Below are 22,562 nucleotides of genomic sequence, written 5' to 3'. Positions count from 1 at the left end.
ACTACCTGTATGTCTGAGAAGATGTTTGCAAGCTCAAAGTAGAGTTACATGTTACTGAAGGACTGAATAATATGTTAAGGTAGAACTGTCTTTGCTGGAGAGAGTCTTCCCTCCGGGGTAATTCCAGTCAAGTTGTCAGCAGTTGCAGTGAGGGCTGATGAGGAAGAGAAGGTAGTTCAGAATGTAACAGAAAAGACAGAACTCTGAAATAAATTCAAGATCTAAGGGGTGAATAATTTTCAACAATTACATTAATAAGAGAATGAGTGGGCTGTAGGCCTGTATGCTACTGGTATGTATGTTGACCAGCTTGTTACTGGCCAATGCTACATAACAGTAAATGCTGCCACAACTACTGAATATGTCTGGGAGGTGACCGAGACCTTCCATGTGAATGTAAATCACATCCACTGGTTGTTTTCCAGTTTCAGCATATCTGACAGAAGAGTCAATGTGCTATACACAGTTCAAAGTGCCATCAACATACCTGTCCTGTTTGTTTGTTTTGCATGGCTTGAATCTAATCTTGCACAACTTCAGGCAGGATGACAGTGGCATGCAAAACAGGCTGATGTGATGCATGAAATAGGTATGTCACTTTAGCTTTTATTTGAGGGCTTTAACCGTCAAACTCTTTCTTTTACACCTCTGGAGAGCTATACGCGTTAAATTGAACACAAGTATTAACTACTGGCACCTTTGATCTTGAATAGTGCCTACGGGCATCATAAGATACAGCACAGAAAGCAAATAAAAAAAGAAGTCAAAGTGCAAAGAAGATGTAGCAAATATGAAAAAGTAAAATAAAAGTATGAAAAACAGGGACAAAGAAATCCATCTTCACTTTAAAAAATGTTAATGATTGATCAATAGAATGAAATAATAAAATAATTATACCAAAATAAATAAAACTTATTTCGTTTAGACAGGATATAAAGACCATGGGACTCTAAAATAACTACGTTAGAGAAGCTCTAAATAGAAAGTGCTCCTGATTCTCTGTTTGTTGGATGATTTTAAACACATTGGCTTTTGTAACTCTGACCACAGAGAAGTCAACTATTTGGATGATGGCAAAGGGATGAAAAAAGTCAAATAAATGCTGAATATTTTTTTTTTTTTTTTTTCAGTTAAACGTCAAACTGGGCCCTAAACACACCTTCCGAAACTGCAGTTGCGACTCCTGTCCTACCTCACATCTACTGGCAGCAAGTTCAAAATGTAAAACAGGCAGCATAAGAACAGTTTTCCTTTCTCAAGGAATTGCTTTTCAATTTCCTTGAATACAATCTTGTTCTTGTACTTTAGGAGAACTGATAAAAGACAGAAACATATTTACTATATCATACCTACTATAACAGTAGTTCACAGGGAACAAGTCTTACTATTCTAGCACCAATTGCTATAAATCTTTCAAGACAAAAGATGCAGAAAGTGAACCTACTGCTTCTAGCACTCACAGTATCACAGTATGTTAGGGATTGGAAGGGACCTCAAAAGATCATCTAGTCCAATCCCCCTGCTGGAGCAGGAACGCCTAAGTGAGGTCGCACAGCAACATGTCCAGGCGGGTTTTGAATGTCTCCAGAGAAGGAGACTCCACAACCTCCCGGGGCAGCCTGTTCCGGTGTTCTGTCACTCTCACTGAGACGAAGTTTTTTCTCAGATTTAAGTCGAATCTCTTATGTTCCAGCTTGATCCCATTGCCCCTTGTCCTATCATTGTTTGCCACCGAGAAGAGCCTGGCTCCGTCCTCGTGGCACTCACCCTATATATAAGCATTAATAAGGTCCCCCCTTAGTCTCCTCTTCTCCAAACTAAAGAGACCCAGCTCCCTCAGCCTTTCTTCATAAGGGAGGTGCTCCACTCCCTTAATCATCTTTGTTGCCCTACGCTGGACCCTCTCCAGCAGTTCCCTGTCCTTCTGGAACTGAGGGGCCCAGAACTGGACACAATATTCCAGATGTGGTCTCACCAGGGCGGAGTAGAGGGGAAGGAGGACCTCTCTCGATCTACTAACCACCCCCCTTCTAATACACCCCAGGATGCCATTGGCCTTCCTGGCCACAAGGGCACAAAGGGCACACTTGAGATGTTACAGCTTGGGATGAAACCTGGGATGGGCACAGGGGATTTTCCTCTGGAAAACCCACTCTCTTTTACGTTCCCAAACAGATCTGAACAGAGAGCACCGATTCCAAGTTGTGTACCTTGTGACATTAGACACTAAGCATGAAATGTAAGGCTGCTTCATATTCACCTGTCACATTTTCAGCAATCGTATGCGTGTGTTTCAGTCCGGCACAGCATCTGCCTGTTCAGGAATGGTTTCCTGTCAATACTCTTTCTCAGTTCACCTCCCCGCATAGACGCATGGAGCATTTCCCAACAGTATAACGTTTGAATTCTGAGGACTGTTCCGCTGAAGGGTATGTAATGCTCAGTGTTCAGAAACACAGAATAAAATACTTGAGTAGGTAAAAAGGAAATTCTCTTAGTTATTTTATTCAAGGTTTTTCTCTCTTCCTATCCATTCTCCTGAGGGGAAAAAGCACAATCACTCTCATGCTGTTTACTTTCCAGGGTTAATGACATTTTCTTTAATATTAAACTTCAGACTTGATCTTAAATGGCTGTAAATAGGATTACAATGGAGCAAATCTTTGAGGGCTAGAATCTTCATTTTCTTGCTCTGAGCTCAACACAAGCACCATGAGGGCACCATGCTGAGAATCATATGAAATGCACAGAGGCAGTGGTTTTCTAAATACACACAAAAATTGAGCCCCTTCATGTGTTCTTTAGACCACATAACTTTTCCACATGTAACTTTTCTCTCCTTTTGTACTTTTAAGGGACTTAATGTTCTTCAAGTAGTGACTGCAAAAAGAAACAAACAGTTTTAGTTTTAGGTGTGTCTTACCCCACCCTTACTTCTCCTGCCAGGAAAAGGAATCCCTCACTGCTTCAGACCTCTTCTGGCTTAATTAAGAAGGTACTTAAAGCCTTACTCTATTCTTGAAATAGCACAAGTACTAATATTAATAAAGTGTTTGATACTGCAACCTGGTAAGCAATAAAGTTTCAAAAGAACCTGAATGAACAAGCCAAAATTTAGGCAACTACACTAATGGAAGAATGTGATTACTGAAATTAATCCTGCTTCATGTATAGAGGAGCTTTCCCTTACTGAATTTTCAAACTCTGTAATAACCCACTGTATATCTCTTATGCTGTTCTTGAGCAAAGGAGCTCATTACTTAGTACAAGGAATTGCACTATTCCAGCCTACTTGCAAGAGTAATCAGTAAGACAAATGACTTACAGGTGCAAAGCATCATGCCAGAGTGTACAAAGAAATATCACAGATCTTCTCTGAAAATGCATCTGCAGTGAAGATTAACGTTTTATTCCAGTAATGGGGTGGGGTAATTTAATTTCTTTGGTTACAAGGAGAGAAAGTATTGCCAGGCTTCCATAAATAATCTTTGACTGGCCTCCAGAAGTAACAGATGAAGACATGAACCCAGTCTTCTCTAGCAACCAGTTTGGTGACTCCTCCCCAACCACATTTTGCTCAAGGCAGGAAAGATATCCATGCAAATCCAGATTTCCATGGATGTCTCCACTGAATGCTCTCATTCACTGTGATGTCTAATCCTATTCTGTAACTTGCACACAAAGAAGCCGGAAATAATACCCACCTCACAAATTTGAGAAAAGTGGGACAAAATCACTACTGGCTTCCTGCACAATTTGAAACCAACAAATAAATAAAAATTAGTAACACAACATGTCTTGAGCCCAACAAAGGAATTATGGCCCTTTAAATTTCCAAAGCCCTTTATATTTTTCCATTGTGCAGGGTTACGCTTCATTTTTAAGGCCTACAACCCCAATGATTAAACCAAGGCTTTTCCCATTTTTTGGTGAAATCTTGGAAGAGGAACTCCAGCAGTTTTCCAGACAGAACAGAGCCTGGTGTAGTCAGACTGTCAATGTCCGGGGCTCAGAGAGCTGACAGTGGGAAACAGAGCTTTTTAATTCCAAGTCACGGGGTTGAAATCAGTAATGAATAAGATAAAATGGTCCCAAGGCAATGCTTCCTGCACATGTTTTCTTCTGACCTTTTACTTATCTCTCAAAATAAATATTTTCTGAAAGTTTAAACAAGTTTGTCTTGAGATGTCATTCACATAAGGCTCCAGCTGGGTGCTCTAACATGGCTCCTGAACATAACAAACCTCTGAACAGACCCTACCCTACCTCCATTTGCCCTTCATACTTGTAACTTTCCTTTTACAGAAAATAGTTTTATTGAACAAGTGGATTGTTTCAAACTTGGATCATGTTAGCAATGGTGGAAAAGGAACACAACCTCCAGAGTACACCCTGCTATGCTAGACGTGTTTCAACACCCTGCAAATGACAGCTTTCTCTTCCCCCATCTGCTAGTAGCCCAGTAAGATATTCCTCAAAACCTTCTCCACCTGAAGCCACAATGTATTTTCGATTCACTGATTATCTCAGACTGGTGAAACAACCCAAATGCTGTAATAGCTTGTTTTTTTAAACTCCACTAGAAACAACAGATAACATTTTACAATCAGTGTGTTATGAAAAGCCATGAACACCCATTTGAGCGATACTTTTTGGGGTTTCTTTGACTTTTTCTTTAAGGAAATAAACTACAATTTTTGTGATTATTTTTTGTGGCATATCTTTTCAATAAAGTTTTTTTCTCTCTTCTTTTACTCCTTTTGAATGGACAGTCAGTCACAGTCACAGACTGTAACCAATTTTTGCACCAAATCTCCTTTAAAGTAATTAAAAGCAAGGAAACACCCTTAGAATTAGTTAAAACTCAAGTTTTGGCAGTATGTTATGAGTACAGCCAATGAAAATTTCTGATACATGCAATCCCTCTCTGGTACACAAAAATATTAACAAAGCCAAGGCACTCTTGATGTTGCCCAAATGTGCTCCTTATGCTCCTTATCTTAGCTCAGGTGCACATAATCAACAGTAACTTTAAATGATTATTAATGTCCTTTTCATGATGTATTTTCATCTGCGTTTTAAGGACAAGTTCAGGATAAGTACCTCTGGAGTGACTCACTGCTTGAAATAGAGAAGTTTCATTTTACAACCTTTCTTTTTTTTACTAAGTATCAGATGTGTGCCACACCCATCCATTCTAATATCAGTTATCCCTAAAAATGACTGACCTTGAGTCATTACTTCCTGACAATCTGGAAAGCTCACTTGAAATAACCCTGTCTAACCTCAGAGCTGACCTTGGTCATCAGCCAGACACCCAACCAGCCACTCTCTCGCACTCTCTACTTAGCAGGAATGGGGAGAAATGGGGTGAAGAAGCTCTTGTGTTAACATAAAGACAGGGAGATCACTTAACAATTACTGTTATAGGCAAGCAAAACAGACTCAACTTGGGGAATATTAATTTAATTTATTGCTAATTAAAGTTGATACGGATGGTGAGAAACAAAAAGATTGAAACAACACCTGTTCTCCATACCCCATTTTTCCCCTGGCTCCACTCTACTCCTCCATTCCCAATTCCTCTTCCATCACTCCTACCCCAGAGAGTGAAGGGGGATGGAGAATGGGGGTGTCATATCAGTCCATACCACCTCCTCTCTGCCACTCCTTCCTCCTCACACTTTTCCCAAGCCCCAGCTTGGGTCCTCTCATGTGCTGCAGTCCTTCAGGAAATACCTGCTCCCATTTGGGCTCTCCATGGGCTGCAGCTTCCTTTAGGGTACATCCACCTGCTCTGGCATGGGGTCCGCCATGGACTGCAATATGGACATCTGCTCCAGTATGGTCTTCTTTTTCCAGGAGCTGCAGAGGAGTCTGTGCTCTACCACATACAGCACCACCTCTTGCTCTGCCTCTCCAGGGGAATGCTGATATGGGCAAAGCTAGTGCTTGCCAGTCCTGTATCTAGATTGGGAGTACACAAAATTGCTTTTCTAGTCTTGTCAATGCAGATCTGTCTGCATTGTCTGTACCAATATTAGTTTCTTTTTGCTTTAAACTCACTTGAGAAAGCTGGGACCAAATAAAATTCCAGAGATATAATAAGACTGACAATTTCAGCAGTGATTCACCTTTCCCCAATAGTTTTATTGTACTTTCTGTATTTCTACAAATCCTGGGGCAAGATGTTAAACTAGGAAAGTATGCAGCAACACAAGCCAAACACCTATGTTTTTCTCTCCTGAATTATAATAATGCATACAACTGTTCGAAGATGGTTGTTCACTTAGGAAATAAATTTAAGTCCTGACCTAGCAGATGCCAACCTTTTGCATGAAGCACCAGCAGAGCAAATCGGTCCTCTAAATTGATGCCTCTGTCTTTCCCACATCTAATAGACTAGTTCATATTTTCTCTCTTTCGTATGTTTTCTTCTTCCTTTCTTGTAGTTTCAGTGTTTCTATTGAAATACAGACTATGAAGGTTTCCCAATGCCATACTTATCTCTGGCTCTCACAGAAACTACAACTAATACAGGAACCTCTGTGTTTCCATGGTATCTCAGAATTATCAATGAGTAGCCTGTCTTTGTGTGAAACAATTATCATTCAGTGTAAAATCCTCAAGTTGTGTGTCAGTAAAAACAAGGCAACAAAATGCAATTTCATTTCTACTTAGGCTATGTTACAGCTTAACAGCAGGCCAGGGTTTCCAGCCATCATTCTGCGTCTGGTTTTCGAGAACACAAAGCAGACATTTCATATTAATTATATATTGTTCCCTAGAGCAAAGGAGTCACTTTTCTTTATGCTTTTTTTAAGTGCCACATGCATTGTTGTCACAAAACAAATAACAGAATATCCACATTAAATAAAAACAAATGAATAAGTGTTCTGCTACCTAGACTTAGTCAGATTTAAGAAACTATATGATACATCTAACCCAACAGGGCTGCTTGGGCTGCTATTTAGTCGATGGGTCAGCCAGGTCACACCGAATTCCATACTAAATACCAATTTCATCAAGGACTCCTGCAAAATTCATTTGCTTGTTGCCAGAGGAAGAATCCTAATTGATATTCTTCAACAACATACAGTTTCCCTAGAGTTATGGAACCCTTATTATCTGTGCTAACGTTTTGGCTAATGTTGACGATTAAAAGTCACATTTAGGCCCATATAGTTTAACAAACAGTGCCTCTGAGAAAAGTGGGCATTAGGTATTATGACAATCAGATATTACTATTTAAAGCATTTTTAACTCACTAAAATAACAGATACTAAAGCACAGCTTCACAGTATCACAGTATGTTTGGGATTGGAAGGGACCTCAAAAGATCATCTAGTCCAATCCCCCTGCTGGAGCAGGAACGCCTAAGTGAGGTCGCACAGGAACATGTCCAGGCGGGTTTTGAATGTCTCCAGAGAAGGAGACTCCACAACCTCCCTGGGCAGCTTGTTCCAGTGTTCTGTCACCCTCACTGAGAAGAAGTTTTTTCTCAAATTTAAGCGGAACCTCTTGTGTTCCAGCTTGATCCCATTACCCCTTGTCCTATCATTGTTTGCCACCGAGAAGAGCCTGGCTCCATCCTCATGGCACTCACCCTTTATATATTTATAAACATTAATGAGGTCCCCCCTTAGTCTCCTCTTCTCCAAACTAAAGAGACCCAGCTCCCTCAGCCTTTCTTCATAAGGGAGGTGCTCCACTCCCTTAATCATCTTTGTTGCCCTACGCTGGACCCTCTCCAGCAGTTCCCTGTCCTTCTTGAACTGAGGGGCCCAAAACTGGACACAATATTCCAGATTTGGTCTCACCAGGGCGGAGTAGAGGGGAAGGAGGACCTCTCTCGACCTACTAACCACCCCCCTTGTAATACACCCCAGGATGCCATTGGCCTTCCTGGCCACAAGGGCACAGTGCTGGCTCATGGTCATCCTGTTGTCCACCAGGACCCCCAGGTCCCTTTCCCCTTCACTGCTCTCTAATATGTAATTTCCCAACCTATACTGGAACCTGGGGTTGTTCCTGCCCAGATGCAGGACTCTACACTTTCCCTTGTTAAATTTCATCAGGTTATTTCCCGCCCAACTCTCCAGCCTGTCCACGTCCCGCTGGATGGCAGCACAGCCTTCTGGCGTGTCAGCCACCCCTCCCAGCTTAGTGTCATCAGCAAACTTGCTGATAGTACACTCTATTCCGTCATCCAAATCGTTAATGAATATATTGAATAATATTGGCCCCAATACTGACCCCTGAGGCACTCCACTAGATACTGGCCTCCAACTAGACTCTGCACCATTGACTACCACTCTCTGGCTTCTCTCCTTAAGCCAGTTTGCAACCCACCTCACTACTCTATTGTCTACACCACACCTCCTCAACTTAGCTGTGAGGATGCTGTAGGAGACTGTGTCAAAGGGAGACTGTGTCAAAGCTTCTCTGAAGCAAGCAAACCATATTTGACCTTTGCAATCTGAGGGCCAATGATGGTGCCAGTTTTGGTTTGCATGTGATACCAAGGTAGATGCACTCGGATTTTCTGCCTCCTAGTTACATCCTTAAATGAGCATCTTGAAATCCTCCTCACAACTCTGTCTTAAGATTTGTTTGATCTTGATTCAGGAGGCATCAAAACTGATAGTTACCTAATCCTCATTATTTCTGAAGTTTTGAAAAATAACAGAACCCGGGAATAAATATAATTAGTTACTAGGACTTACTAACATCTGTGACATGCTTTTTGTTCTTGTCTTTTGAAGAAATATCTGGACTTTGCATGCATACAGATACACATACACACAAAGATTTAACCACAGGATCAACTGGGCTGGCAATTCATTTTACTGATTTTGAAATGTTTTGCTAAGTACCAAATTAATTCATAACAGAAAAATCTCTCTTGCCTCTCAGTAGTCTAAAACAAGGCTGCTAAGAAAAAGTCAGTGATTTTACTATTAGTCTGAGAGTCATCACAGACCTTAAACTATAAACATCTTAGAATTCTTAATACTCAGTAACTATGAAGTTAAGGTTATTTCAATGGCACCAAGACTATTTCACCAAAGCATCTATCCTAAAATATTCTATCCAGTGTGGCTCAGAAAAGTACACATAAAACATTTTTTCATGTATGTGCAGTTATTTAATACCTTTACTTTTCTGCCTTGCTCTCAAAACAGATTCAGTCACAATTCTGGGCCTGCAATCATTACTGAAGACAATACGTTTCATTTTGCAGTGTTTGCAGTCCTTATCTCATACTGGACCAACAGTGAATAAAAAGCAGCCTGGGACTGCAAAGTGAAAAGTCTGGTCTTAAATAAAACCCTTCATTTAAACAAGTAAGTGAATATTCCAGCTTGTCCTTTGAAAAAGTGATGTTTGTACCTAAGAAATATTTATTAAATACCATTTGGGACCATAAGTATCAAATTACAGAGGAGTTCCCATTACAAATGATATTTTTTAATAAGAGGAAATAAAGGTGTGTTAAATATAAGCATACTGTGTGAACATGTAAATGGTTTTCCTAAAAAAAAAAAAAAAAAAAAAAAAAAAAATTAAAAAAGATAAAAGTATGAACGTTTTCCTAATATATTTGCATTATTTGTTTCAAAAACATATGTGACCAGCATAACAGCTATATAAAAATAACAGGCTGCTCAAAAAATGAAAGTCTAGAGAAAACAGCATGTGGAGGTTTTATTTAGTGTGGCTTTTAAGTTTCAGGGAAGCAGATCAATATAAGTGATCAGGAGTAAATGCTAAAATAAGTTGAACCCATAATAGAAATTCTGCATGTTCTTTATTCCTAAGTATCAGAAGGACATAGAAAGAGAAGGTAAAACTGTATATGGATTAAGAAAATAGAAGTTTCAAGTAACTTATTTTTTATTCAAAATTTTCTTTAGCTTGTTTCTGATCTACATCTACATGTTTCCCCAGATGCAACACGGGCAGGAGGGAGAGAAGGGAATAGAGAAAAAAGAAAAATTAAAAAAGAAGAGTCTTTGTTACCATTGGCCAAACCCAAAACTCTCTCTTTGACCATTTCAGCCTCTTGAATTTCTGTATCTTCAAGGAAGTCAGCATACTGGTTGTGCTATGTGCAATATCTTCAGGGACATGCAAATGAAAGAAACACCTTGTAAAGAACAGTGTTGTAATGTAGAACACTAAGCTGGGTACCTCGAGGATACTAATGAAAAACACTGTATGCCTAATCTTGATTTACTCTTCTGATTTTCCTTTTCATAAGACTAAGATGTATTCTAAAGATAAAAAATAACCTAAAGAAACTGCAGTGCAGATGGAGATTCCTGATTTTTGTGAACAGGTGTACTTTGCACCCTTACTCTACATCTACAGATGCTCAGATCATACGGGGACAATTTAAAAGAAAAAAAATATGCAAGCTAAACTATGGACAGGCTGGAGAGTTGGGCGGGGAATAACCTGATGAAATTTAACAAGGGAAAGTGTAGAGTCCTGCATCTGGGCAGGAACAACCCCAGGTTCCAGTATAGGTTGGGAAATTACATATTAGAGAGCAGTGAAGGGGAAAGGGACCTGGGGGTCCTGGTGGACAACAGGATGACCATGAGCCAGCACTGTGCCCTTGTGGCCAGGAAGGCCAATGGCATCCTGGGGTGTATTACAAGGGGGGTGGTTAGTAGATCGAGAAGAGGTCCTCCTTCCCCTCTACTCCACCCTGGTGAGTCCACATCTGGAATATTGTGTCCAGTTCTGGGCCCCTCAGTTCCAGAAGGACAGGGAACTGCTGGAGAGGGTCCAGCGTAGGGCAACAAAGATGATTAAGGGAGTGGAGCACCTCCCTTATGAAGAAAGGCTGAGGGAGCTGGGTCTCTTTAGTTTGGAGATGAAGAGACTAAGGGGGGACCTCATTAATGTTTATAAATATATAAAGGGTGAGTGCCATGAGGATGGAGCCAGGCTCTTCTCGGTGGCAAACAATGATAGGACAAGGGGTAATGGGATCAAGCTGAAACACAAGAGGTTCTGCTTAAATTTGAGAAAACTTCTTCTCAGTGAGGGTGACAGAGCACTGGAACAGGCTGCCCAGGGAGGTTGTGGAATCTCCTTCTCTGGAGACATTCAAAACCCGCCTGGACATGTTCCTGTGCGACCTCACCTAGGCATTCCTGCTCCAGCAGGGGGATTGGACTAGATGATCTTTTGAGGTCCCTTCCAATCCCTAACATACTGTGACACTGTGATATTAGTACTGATGTTTTCCCCATTTCTGGTAGACCCTGATTTCACCTCTCCATTTCAGCTCTCCCTTGTTTATGACTGCCTCACTGGGTCTATCCCATCCAGGATATTTCTGCAAGGACTTCTTGACAACTGCATTTACAACCTCAGTTCTGCAGCAAGCCACTTGGGCATTTTGAAGCTAATGGCATAGAGAAGATGCAGGACTGCTTGTACCCTGTGGCTGAAGGAGCATATGGACTATATCCACCCACTATGGCAAGGGTGTCAAACTAATTTTCACCAAGAGATACATCAGCCTCTTGCAGTTGCCTTCAAAGGGCTGAATGTAATTTTCGGACTGTATAATTTTAGGACTGTATAAATGTAACTACTCCTATATTTATACGGTCTTAAAATTATATTCAGCCCTTTGAAGGCAACTGCGAGGCTGATGTGGCCTTCAGTGAAAATGAGTTCAACACTCCTACACTATGGCATGCAGCTGAGCAGCAAGCTGCAGGCTTTCTTCTTATTTCCAACTCAAATACAGTAAATTTTTGGTCTGATTTCCCCAGAATGAGAAGAGGAATCAAGAAAATATCAGCTTTCAGAAAATTCCCAACACTTTAATCCAGACGTCTTTACTGACTAAAGTCCAGCAACTGTTCAGATAGATGGGTCTTTCCCCTGCCCTTCACTGCCTCCAGCATCACACAGAAAGTTAACAGGGTGCTTAGCAACAACCAGCAGCTTCTGGAAACCTCAGCATTTCCTATGCAGATTAAAACTATATGATTCCAGGGGTAGATGGTTTAATCCTCTGTAAAAAAGCAAAAAAATAACCGTAGTCTGGGGGGGGAGAAAGGACATCCTTTAGCATTTATTATCAAATACACACCCTCCCCACCAAAAAAAGTGTTAGCAATTTTAATTCTGTTACAGTAAAAATAAAGAACTAGAAAAAAACAAACATAAAAACAAAATAACAGATATTGAACTCTGGCTCTTGATGGACAAAAATATTTCTTTCTTTGCTAACAGAATTAATGTATTAATACATTTTGACTGGATGTAACACTTCTTTATGGAAAGCTTTTGGCAGTGCATAACCAGATGCTTAGCAATATCCCTTGGACAAGCTTGACTCCCACAAGTGCCTTTCCTCATCAAATGACTGTGTCATGGAACACCTGAAGCCCTTCCATTCCTCATGTTACATGCCATTTTTCCTCCTCTTGCTCTCCTCCTCCTTCTAGTGGATTTTCAAATACACAGATTTTAGTGATAGAGAGAAGGATTACATCTCCTTCTTCTCCTGGCTCAGCTTCTTGTGACTTTTGTCTGAGATGGTCAGACACTTCTAAATCAGAACTTCCACCTTGTTCAGCATAAAACACAAGCTGAGTGAAGCAGCAGCTGACCAGCAAGAGAAAGGCAAGAGCTGCCACACTATAGGTGTCTTCCTGTTGTCAAAAGGAACATTCAAGACACACCAGGATGAGCTATTCAAAGCGAGAGGTCCTGAGGTGCCAGCAGACAAAGCTGTACAAAAAGCAGATGTGGTAGTAATGATAGTAATGACACCCTAACATATTTCAAAGGTCTTGTTTCTGGTTAAGACTATTCATTAAAATTAAAAAAAAAAAAAAGAAAAAGAAAAATTAATCATGGCCTAGCCCCAATAAAATACTGCATGATCTTGTAAAACTAATAAACTTTGTCTCCACCATAGCTGATCTCCTCACATGCTTGTGCCGTTGAGCTCCAACTGCACATCTCGTAACCAAAAAGGTCTCTTCAGGTTAATGATGCAGCACCGCTTTCTCAAGAGACTACTCCATCCAACAGCTGTACAAGCACAACTTGAGTATCTTTTCAGGACCACTCTAACTCACATGTCCAGCTCAGTACTAAAATTTCAAGTTTCTGTGGACAACATTCAACAGGTCAGTCTCCAGACTTCTAAACTTCATTACTCACAGACAGTCACTCCCCATCTGGGTAAGTTTTCCTCATTGACTTCAGCATTTCTCTACCCCAATACCCTTTTACTGCAGTAAGAACAAGACACTGACTGAATTCGCAAGTTCTTAATTTCACAGATGTTAATGGGAATTATCATTGTTCTGCCAGACTGCTACAGCTCATGTCCTTAATCTGTATTTTTGCCTGTCTCTTTCTCTGTATTCACACTCCTGATTTATTTCCTGCTTTTTCTTCTTCAGTTTCTGTACCAATGTATCAGCATATATCTCGATTTCTCTCTCTTCTTTGTTGAATTAATATATGTATAATATCCGTGGCACATATCTGTAAATCTGTGTGGAAGTGAGTGTATGTGTCTTTTTTTTTTTTTTTTTTTTTTGCACTGTCTAGGACTACAGATTTCTTATCCTTAACTGAGATAACTAGAATCATGTGAAGAAACACACAGAACCAGCTTCCACCTCAGTCAATAAATAACCCTTCACATTTTTCTTAATTATGGTCAGCCAACATGTGCATGACAACTTCTTGTGTCCTTGTATACCTTTTAGATCGCTCTTTCAAAAAGAGATTTGAAAACATTCGTTCTGTATCTAAATATAAAGTGCAAGATGTCAGATCTATAAATTAATTCAGAAAGACAGAATGGAAAGACAATTTTTCTGTATGGATGAGAGAAAAATCTATGTGTATCAGGCTAAAGACAAATATGCAACTAGATACTGGCGCGTATCTCCAGTGGAAACATCTGCTGGCTCTTATTACTGCTTCTCTTTTATTTTCTTCTTCTGATTCTGTTCTTTCGCTTCCCAGCCCTCTTTGTTGAATGTAGATGCTTTTTTGTTACTATTATTTTTCATCTTTGGATTACTAGCTTATAGAATAAAAAAATGAAAGGAAAACAGATAAATTATTTCCTCTAACTCCACCAGATCTAGAATTTCTTGGCTAACTCAATGATTAACATTTTAAATTATTATTTCTAATAATAATCATCATATGCAGGGGCTTGCTCATTATACAGGCCTGTATTACTGTGGTTCTATTTATAATCAACAGCTAGCTCCACCTAGTGTCATCTCAATTCATCGGTGAAACAGAAAGCTAAAATCAAATACTATAGATAAAACAGAAGCAACCTGTAAAATCACTTGTCAGCTGGATGATGGCCACAGACAGGCATGCAGTTACAATTACTGGCATCAAAAGAAAAAGATCATTTAAAGTAACTACTGGGTGATGATAGCCAGCCAGCACTCTTGAGACAAGGAGCAAGTAGCAGCTTCAGGAGTTTAAATACAGGACAAGCAATATAAAACAGTTTTACTGCTATCCTGAAAAGGTGAATGGCACTTAAGCTGTTTATATGGGTTATTATCTCTATGGTTTCATCATCATCAACAAGGTCAAATTATTGATAAATTAAAAAGAACTTCTCTGAAATAGAATAATGATTTTTTTTTTTTTTTAATTGTCACCAAAAATACAGAACTATTTTTGGCTATAAAACCCCCGTAGTGATCCTTTCCATTAACAAGTGCATTCCAGCAGTTGCAAAATAATTTAAAATGCCTCTCACAGGTGATCAAGGCAGGGAAATGGTCTAACTAGTTAACAGTATACCAGTTTTATTGATCTTTACCTTCAAACTTTCTAGAGGCTGATTCACTGCTGTGTATCTAGAAGCATCTATCTTTCTAAAACTGTTACAGGTTTAGTCAGCAACATTTAGTGTTTAATAGCCTGATCCCCTTTTGACAAGACTACATAAAGTACAGCCAGCAAAGTCATTTAAAATTAAGTCAGAAAAGTAAAAAGATCCAGTGTAAGAGATTTCTTGATCACCTTGGAAAAATGATAATCCTAATGAAGAAGGGAGTTCGCACTGAAAGAAAGCATTTTGTAAGTCAAAACAGTCCAAATCATTTAATATAATCCTGTGAGCTATTTAATATTATCCTGTGAGTTACCAAGCAGTGTTTGAATACTTGTTGGTCCTCTGAAGAAGAAGAAAAGAGAGGTCCTGCCTTACATTTAGAAGACATCACTTTTTTTTCTTTTTCTTACATCCAGGGTGATCCACTCTGATAGACCTGATGTCTGTTTTAAACCTGTTCAAATCACCTGTTTGGAACTGCTTAGCAGTTTCACCCTAGTGGTGACAAAGTATATTTCAATATATACAGTATACACTTAATGACTGCTCACCATAACAGAGAAATAGTAGATAATGTTGTGGGGGGCGGCAGGTGTGGGAAAGGCAGACAGGAGGAAGGAACATATAGTAAGACAATACATACAGCAAAGGAAGCATCTTTAAATTTTCTCAGACTTCCTCAAAACAGTCAGTTAAAAGTTATGCTTGTGACTCATCTAAAGTATGCACAGATAAATTCAATGATCATATGAAAGCTCCATTGCAACACAGAGTACAAATTTAATAAAATGCATATGAAAATAGTCTCTGATGTTTCAAAAATAAGAGAGTACTCCAGTTCTCAGTAATTTTGCAGTTACTGTCATTTCTCATTAACAGCTTTCAAAATCCTATCTGAAGGAAGCTGATACAGAAAAATTAGGAGCAGTAATCAAGCGAGAAATGATAGACCAGCTGGGTAGGCATCAAGTTGGCAAAACGTGAATACAGTTCAATAGCTGAAACAGATGCTGGAGTTGTTGAGAAAGCCTGTAGGAGATCTTGATGTATTTTCTTTATATAATACCGAACAACCAAATAAATGTCAAGAGCTAAAAACCGATGGGGAATAAAAGCTGTCAGAAAAAAACTAACTATAAAGCAGAGACTTGCGATAATATCTTTTCACTATACCAAAAGCATTCAGTACATGCATCTTCATTTCCTCGGGATCCCTGAATATGCCAATACATCAATCAGATATTGCTAGTGAATCACAAGGAGCTTTTCCCGGTCTTGTTTCACATTTGTTTCTGTCTACCTGAGGCTTTACAGACTTGGAAAACACTTTATTCTTCAGCCTCATCCTCACACAACACTCTCTTTCAAGCAGGCGATTCCCCAAGCTTGGAGGCAAACAGGAAAGAAAGGGTAACACAGGCATAAATGAAACTGCAAAATCCATTTTGCACAAGGAATGTTTTCAGAGTTTCAAGACCTCAGCAACAAATTCTCTGCCATCAGCAGCAGCTCGTTCTATCTAGCATATGCTTTGTCATGGTCAGTTTCTAATTACATTCATAATGATGCAATAGCTTTGATAATCCTACCTTCCATGCCAGCTGCTTTTCTTGTCACTCCATCATGCCAATAAGTTGGCTGCTGTAACAAATCAAGATAGTGCAAAACAGCATCTTCCCCCTGCATCTGTCATCTTCCCGAAAGCATTCTATTACTGCCGACTGCTGGGAACCAGAAAGTCTATTTGAATTCCAGCAGCTCCCCTTTCGCATGATTCAAGTTAGGTTAGGTGGGCATGCCTAACATGATTCTCTCCATCATTTATTATGCAGCTGCTACACCGTCGGTGTGGTAACCACTCTGACTTTATCTGATACGTCAGTCTTGCAAACCTCTACCTCCGTGCAAACGCACGAGCCACAGAAGCATCTTGCATTTAATGAGCATTCTGCCTGCCTAAAGAGAGTGCATCTGCAAATCTGTTTAAAATCCTGCTGCTTGCTTTGTCCTCTAAGGCTGATGCAAATGTTTGAAGATTTTTTTTTCTTTTATTCTTGAGTTCCGTCTCTTCAGAAAGCACATTTCTTCATGCACGCTTGAATTATCCACACTTCAGCTAAACGTTTGCTGATTTGTGTCCAACCAAACAGCACCTTCCCGTTGAAACTCTCTGCTTGAAAGCTACTTCTGAATAACAGTGCTGTGCATTCACTCTCTCAACTCTGTTTCATTTTAAACACGACTTTTATAGCTACACCTCAACAAATACATTTAGCTCTTTTCACGCAATGAATGGCTGTCTAATGAGGGAACAGCATATTTTTAAGCAATTTAACTGGGTCTACCTGTAGGTGAATTCTGCTTTTTGTGCTTTATACATTTTAACAGTTAAGTGAATAGCTCTGTTGGAGCAGCTTGATGTTCTTAAAGTGGTAAGAACATCACCATAAGCTGTTTTTTGCCAGCTTGTGGAGGACACTCTCTAACGACAGTTTGCTTAACTGCTTCTGAGTATCATGAATTAAAGTATAGGATTGTTTTGTTGTCTATTTATCTTTTCTGTTGGGGTGGGGGAAAAACACACCTGCGTCAGTGATTTCAAAAGAATATTAATAGAAATTGACATATACACATCAATCATCCTCCCAGTTAAATTAGCTGCACCTCCTCCCACTTCTTCTGCCTGCAGTTCAGAGTCAAGGCATTTCATCTTTAATGCATTTGCTCGCTCATAAGCTGAATAAACATCCCCAACCCCACACTGGAAAGTTTAAATATCTGAGGGAGAAAAAAAGGAACAATTTAACATGTGCAACTGCTTGGCTAAAACCTGTTAGTTAAGTGAAGTAGTGAAGGAGAGGAAGGACTATCATAATGGAGTGATACCTCCTTCCTTAGCCTTTGCACAATGGCAGGGGAGTAGAGAGGAAGGGGAAAGGGCACAGACCCCTGGGAAAAGCTTTCCCTTGCAGTGGCAGGCAGCTGAGCATCATTCACCAGTTCTCATATCCTTGGCTCAGAAGGCTCATAGGGTTTTACTTAAGCCTCACTTCTTCACTCAGATGTGTTGAACTTCTCGGTCATTTGCAACCCCCCCACCTCAACAATCCCTTCCTCCCTCACCATTTCCTAGTCTCAGTTAAGTTCCTGAATATCTTGGCTTTGAAAAAAGAAGCTTGAAAATATGAGTTCAGGGGAACTCTAAGTCGTAGAAAGCAGGGGGCGGGGGGGGTAGGAGGAGGGGGAAAGTGGGGAAAGAGCATAAAATATAATCTCGTACTTTGAAAAAAACCTAAATAAAAAATCAGGACATCTGACAGCTTCCCTAGGCCTCTTGCTGTGGTGTAACAAGTGCATGTCCCTTTTTGTCCCCTACGCAGCCCCAGCCCAGGGTCAGGAGGCATGGCGCAGGGTCCTCAGGTCCACAGGCAAAACCCTGCTGAAGGGCAGCATCGGTGCCAGAGCGCTGAGTGTGGGAGAACCCCCAGTGCTGCTGGGAGGGATCCGGCTCTCTGCTCTCGCCCACATCTAAATGGCACAGCTGACACCTGAACGAGCTAACATAGCATGGCGCGGTTTATATTTGATACTGTATTTATTCCTAGCATGCTGCCAGCAAATGCCTTTTTAGAGATTTAATGTAAATAAAGTAGAATTACTACATCTGTTCCTCTGTCTGTAGCAGCACATATCAAGCAGCTAATTTTGCATTCAAGGCAACAGAGACAGTCCTATCGTATAGTTGCAAAGTGCACAACTATAAAGCGCCCATCTGAAAATACTGTCAGCTCCTTTTTGTTCACAGTTCAAGTCATTTCTGAAGTGAAACAAACCAGACAATAAATGAGGACTGACTTTGAAGTCCCTGTAAATTCAAAGTACATAAAAGGATATGCTTAATATTTCACAGTTCTATCTGCATTACGATTTTTAAACCATAGACACACCGACAAGGAATTTACATGGTATTTCACAACAGATGAGTTTGAGTGCATAGCTCATATAGCCTGCAGTTACAAGGAATACCTAAAGTACCCCAAACCTCAGCATAGGCTTGATTTCTAGTTCAGTGAATTTTGAGCTGTGCAAGGTTATAGATGGAAATATCCAGAAAAACTTTTCATGTGGTAGGAGGCCAAAAAATACTGGTGAGAGCATGTGGGCATATGCTACAGATCAAATATACTTTAGCAGAATCCTGTCCCACCTGGATATATCAGAAGGAGGTACAAACAGGGGGAAACAGCCAAAAACAGGAAAAAAGAAAGAGGGTATTATGGAAAATATTTCCAGAGAGATAAGCATGGCACTAGAAGGAGGACCCGCTGGGGTTTATCATTCTGTATTTCTGCCCTCCAGCACATAATACAGCGGATACCATTTAGTTTAGCCACACAGATCATTCCCATTCAGATCAGGGCTATGGAAAGTAGCCATTTTTGCCTTGGGCAAAAAGTTAATATTTTTTATTATTTTGGGGAAGAGAAGGGAACTGTAATATACCAGTTTTGGCATCTTCCATGTACACTAGCTGTATAGAAAAACAGCCCAGAGACAAATGGAGAAGCTGGGAGGATAAACTGGTATCAGTCATTCTGTTCACATACTAATAAGCTAGATTAATAGCTGGATTTGGTCTTTAGTTTTTCTGCATTTTTTCTGAGAAAACAGCCGCCTTGGTTTCTGTTTATTGTAACTGGATTCAACATCTGCATAGATATAATTATAGTAACCCACCCATATGGAATGAATTGCTTTAGAGAGAAAGCTCCATGGGTAGCGCTCCCAGACTCTACAATAACAAAAATACATAATTTTTTTCTCATACAGAACTGTCTCCAGTTTGGAAAAAGCAGAAATAAACAAGTGGAAAAGCACTCATTGAGTGCTATTCTGCTTTTTACAGTATTAAACTCAATAGGCAAAGTATCTCCAGTCTATTTGTGTGACAATGGCAGAAGAAAGGAAGGAAGCCCATCTCTCTTCCTATTCCATCTACAGTGTACGGCAAAGGCATGTCTATTTCTTTTAATTGCTTCACTGCTACTAGAGCCACTAATTAGGTTATTCAGTGTGCTTGAATTTTATTATGGTGGTGTGTGCACATTACAACGCTATGATACAATGTACAATCTCTTCTTGCTGCCATTTCTTTATCTCCTTTTGTTTTCCTCTTTGGAAGTGCTACTGACTCCAACTGAGCAAGAGTAGATAATGGATCACTGAAAAAAAAAATAATGAAGCAAGCAGATTGGCCTTGACCTTCAGCCCTACATGATGCTCTACATGATGAACTCTCTCCGGTGTGCAAAAATGGATGCTGATTTTACCTAGCAAAAACTGTTCATTTGTTTTGCTAATACGTCTCCTGCAGAAATTCAATTTCTCTTTCCTTTTTCACTGCCTCCCATTATTCTTATGTACTTCATCTCACCACCAGTAAACAACTAATTCAATCAACCAATCATGCAAGAAAATACCTTAATGATATAGTATGCATGTTTAGATTAATAAACATCTCCAGTGGCACACTGGAAAGTTTGTTTGGATAACACAAACAAGAATTATTATTTCTTACTGTTAATTATTCTACATTAACTGCTTCTCAATTACAGGATTTCTGATGTATTATTATAAAAATAAGCTGTCCATAAAGAATCACTGTCCATAAAGAATCACATAGAGTCAGAGCCATCAGTAGTTTAGTTTTAATGACAATATCTGAATAGTTTATAGAGGATGACTTCTGACAATTATGAAACACTTAGTTTTGACTGTTCAGCCTTCAAAAAATTGCTACAGAGGAGTGTATAAAAACCTGAAAATTAACAATGCATACAAAGTCATATCTCTACAAAATAAAAGACCAGTGCAAACATCATCTCTACACAGACGCTTACAAGCTTTGGGACTCCAACGGAATGGTTCAAAGGTCCAGTCACACACGCAGGACCGTCATTTTGGCCAGAGAGACTTGTCAGATGTGCATGTCTGAAGTCATCCAGCCAGGCACCTGACAGCCATCCCAGAAGCTGAAACTTTAAGGATTTTGAAACTTTCACTCATCTGCATCATAGCTCATCCAATTATTTTTGTGCAGAAGTCATTTTTTAGCTGAATCTCAGGTGTACGAAATTCACCTACGTTCAGGCATTTTTCATAAACTAAAAGCTCAAAACACACTGATCCGAGGGCGTGTTAGGAGAACTCATGATGAACTTTTCAAAGTGAGATTGATCCTATTTATGGGAAGAAAGTTTTGCAAGGTTTTATTACAGATGTACTTACAACAATAATAAGCAGTGATGTCCTCAGCAACCTCAGGATTTCATATTACATGACTTGGAGAAAAAAATTATTCATAAAGTATATTCCAGAAACAGATCTCCAAGGGCATCTCTAAAGACACAGTACAACATGCTAAAAAATGAATACTCTATATCAACTTTGAATATTGCTCTATGAAATACTCATTTGAACACTGCTCTTTTCCAACCTAAATGATTCTATGATTCCATAATATGATCTCTCAAATGTGGCAACTGTTGAGGATTTTTAATGGCAACCTCTGCTTATGTCTACAGATAAGCCAACACACAGTCTACATTTTGTTCTCACATAGCATATGCATTTCAGTGACAGTGAATTTAAAATACTAGGTTCTGGCAAGAAAAAAAAAAAAAAAGCTAGTTAACTCATTCTCCAAATATTTAACACACATCAGAAAGCAGCAGCTTACAGATTTTCACTGTTTAACACTCAGAGAATTAGTGACCTTGAACTCTTCAGAAAATGCTGTTCATCTTTCTCCTTAAGCAAGTCTTGTATGTGCTGTTAGCACAAAACTGACATGAAGTTTCAAGATGCTAATTACATAAAACATGTATTTTGTTCTCTTATAGCTCATTTTAAATTAGACTGACTTGAGCTACACAGCTTTAACCTTCTTCCATTTGTACCTTTATATCTTTGTGAAAAGACATTGTTCAGCAATCCTAGGCTTGAAATAATTATTATTTAAGCATCTGAATTTGTTCATTCTTTCTACAGCTGCACTCCATGTATGGGATGATGCATAACAGATGTACCAGAAAAACAAAACTAAACAAATAAAAAAATAAATTAAAAAAAAAAACACACCACCACAAACAAACATAAAAAAAATCCCACCACCACGCCAGACCAAACCACTCACCTCTGAGCCTGCTCTTTTGTGACGCCCCTGTGTACCAGTCCTCAACTTGCTGTGGTTTTGAGCTCATCAGCACCCTCACCTGCTACAGCTCCTCAGCAAAGTACTCCATGTTTCCCTCCATTTTCACCAAATGCAGATGATTGTCACATAAGCTAAATCAGGGAACTGCTTAAATGGCAGCTGGTCTATAAATGTTTTTGAGATGGCAGATCACATACATTCAAATGTTTCCTATCGGTCATTTCTACTGCTACCGCAGTTATATTCTGGTTTAGTGGCATTACTAATTCACTGTTTTGGTTTCCCAAAGGATCATTAACCATTTGGTAACATATATGACAGTTATATGTTACAAAACTCATTAAAGCAAATTTAATCATATTCTGAAATCCTGTAGGATCTCAGACTTATATTTTCATTGTTGCTTTGCTATTCTTGTCCTAAACTAATTATCTATGTGGCTTGGGTTGTGGTACTAATATTATAAATGGACTTCCGATT

The 22,562-nt window shown here is 39.5% G+C and overlaps 1 protein-coding gene across 17 annotated transcripts in view; it reads right to left on the bottom strand.

The window, feature by feature from the left end:
- DMD (dystrophin) overlaps positions 1-22,562 on the bottom strand; it is a 1,272,535-nt gene that overhangs the window by 1,146,267 nt on the left and 103,706 nt on the right. For 2 of the 17 annotated variants that reach the window (XM_065049954.1, XM_065049965.1), the window contains exon 1: positions 16,456-16,613. The exons of 13 other annotated variants lie outside the window; for them this stretch is intronic. In XM_065049954.1, coding sequence (XP_064906026.1) covers positions 16,456-16,552 — 97 coding nt within the window. In that variant the 5' untranslated portion in view covers positions 16,553-16,613. Of the gene's footprint in view, positions 1-16,455; positions 16,615-22,562 lie in introns of those variants that run through there. 2 more of the 17 variants (XM_065049979.1, XM_065049957.1) reach the window with 2 other exon arrangements.

This window comes from Columba livia, chromosome 1 (genome assembly GCF_036013475.1).
Source record: "Columba livia isolate bColLiv1 breed racing homer chromosome 1, bColLiv1.pat.W.v2, whole genome shotgun sequence".
NCBI classification, from domain to species: domain Eukaryota; kingdom Metazoa; phylum Chordata; class Aves; order Columbiformes; family Columbidae; genus Columba; species Columba livia.
Note: the sequence above shows the minus strand (reverse complement) of the source record. Positions and strands in the feature narration are given on the sequence as shown.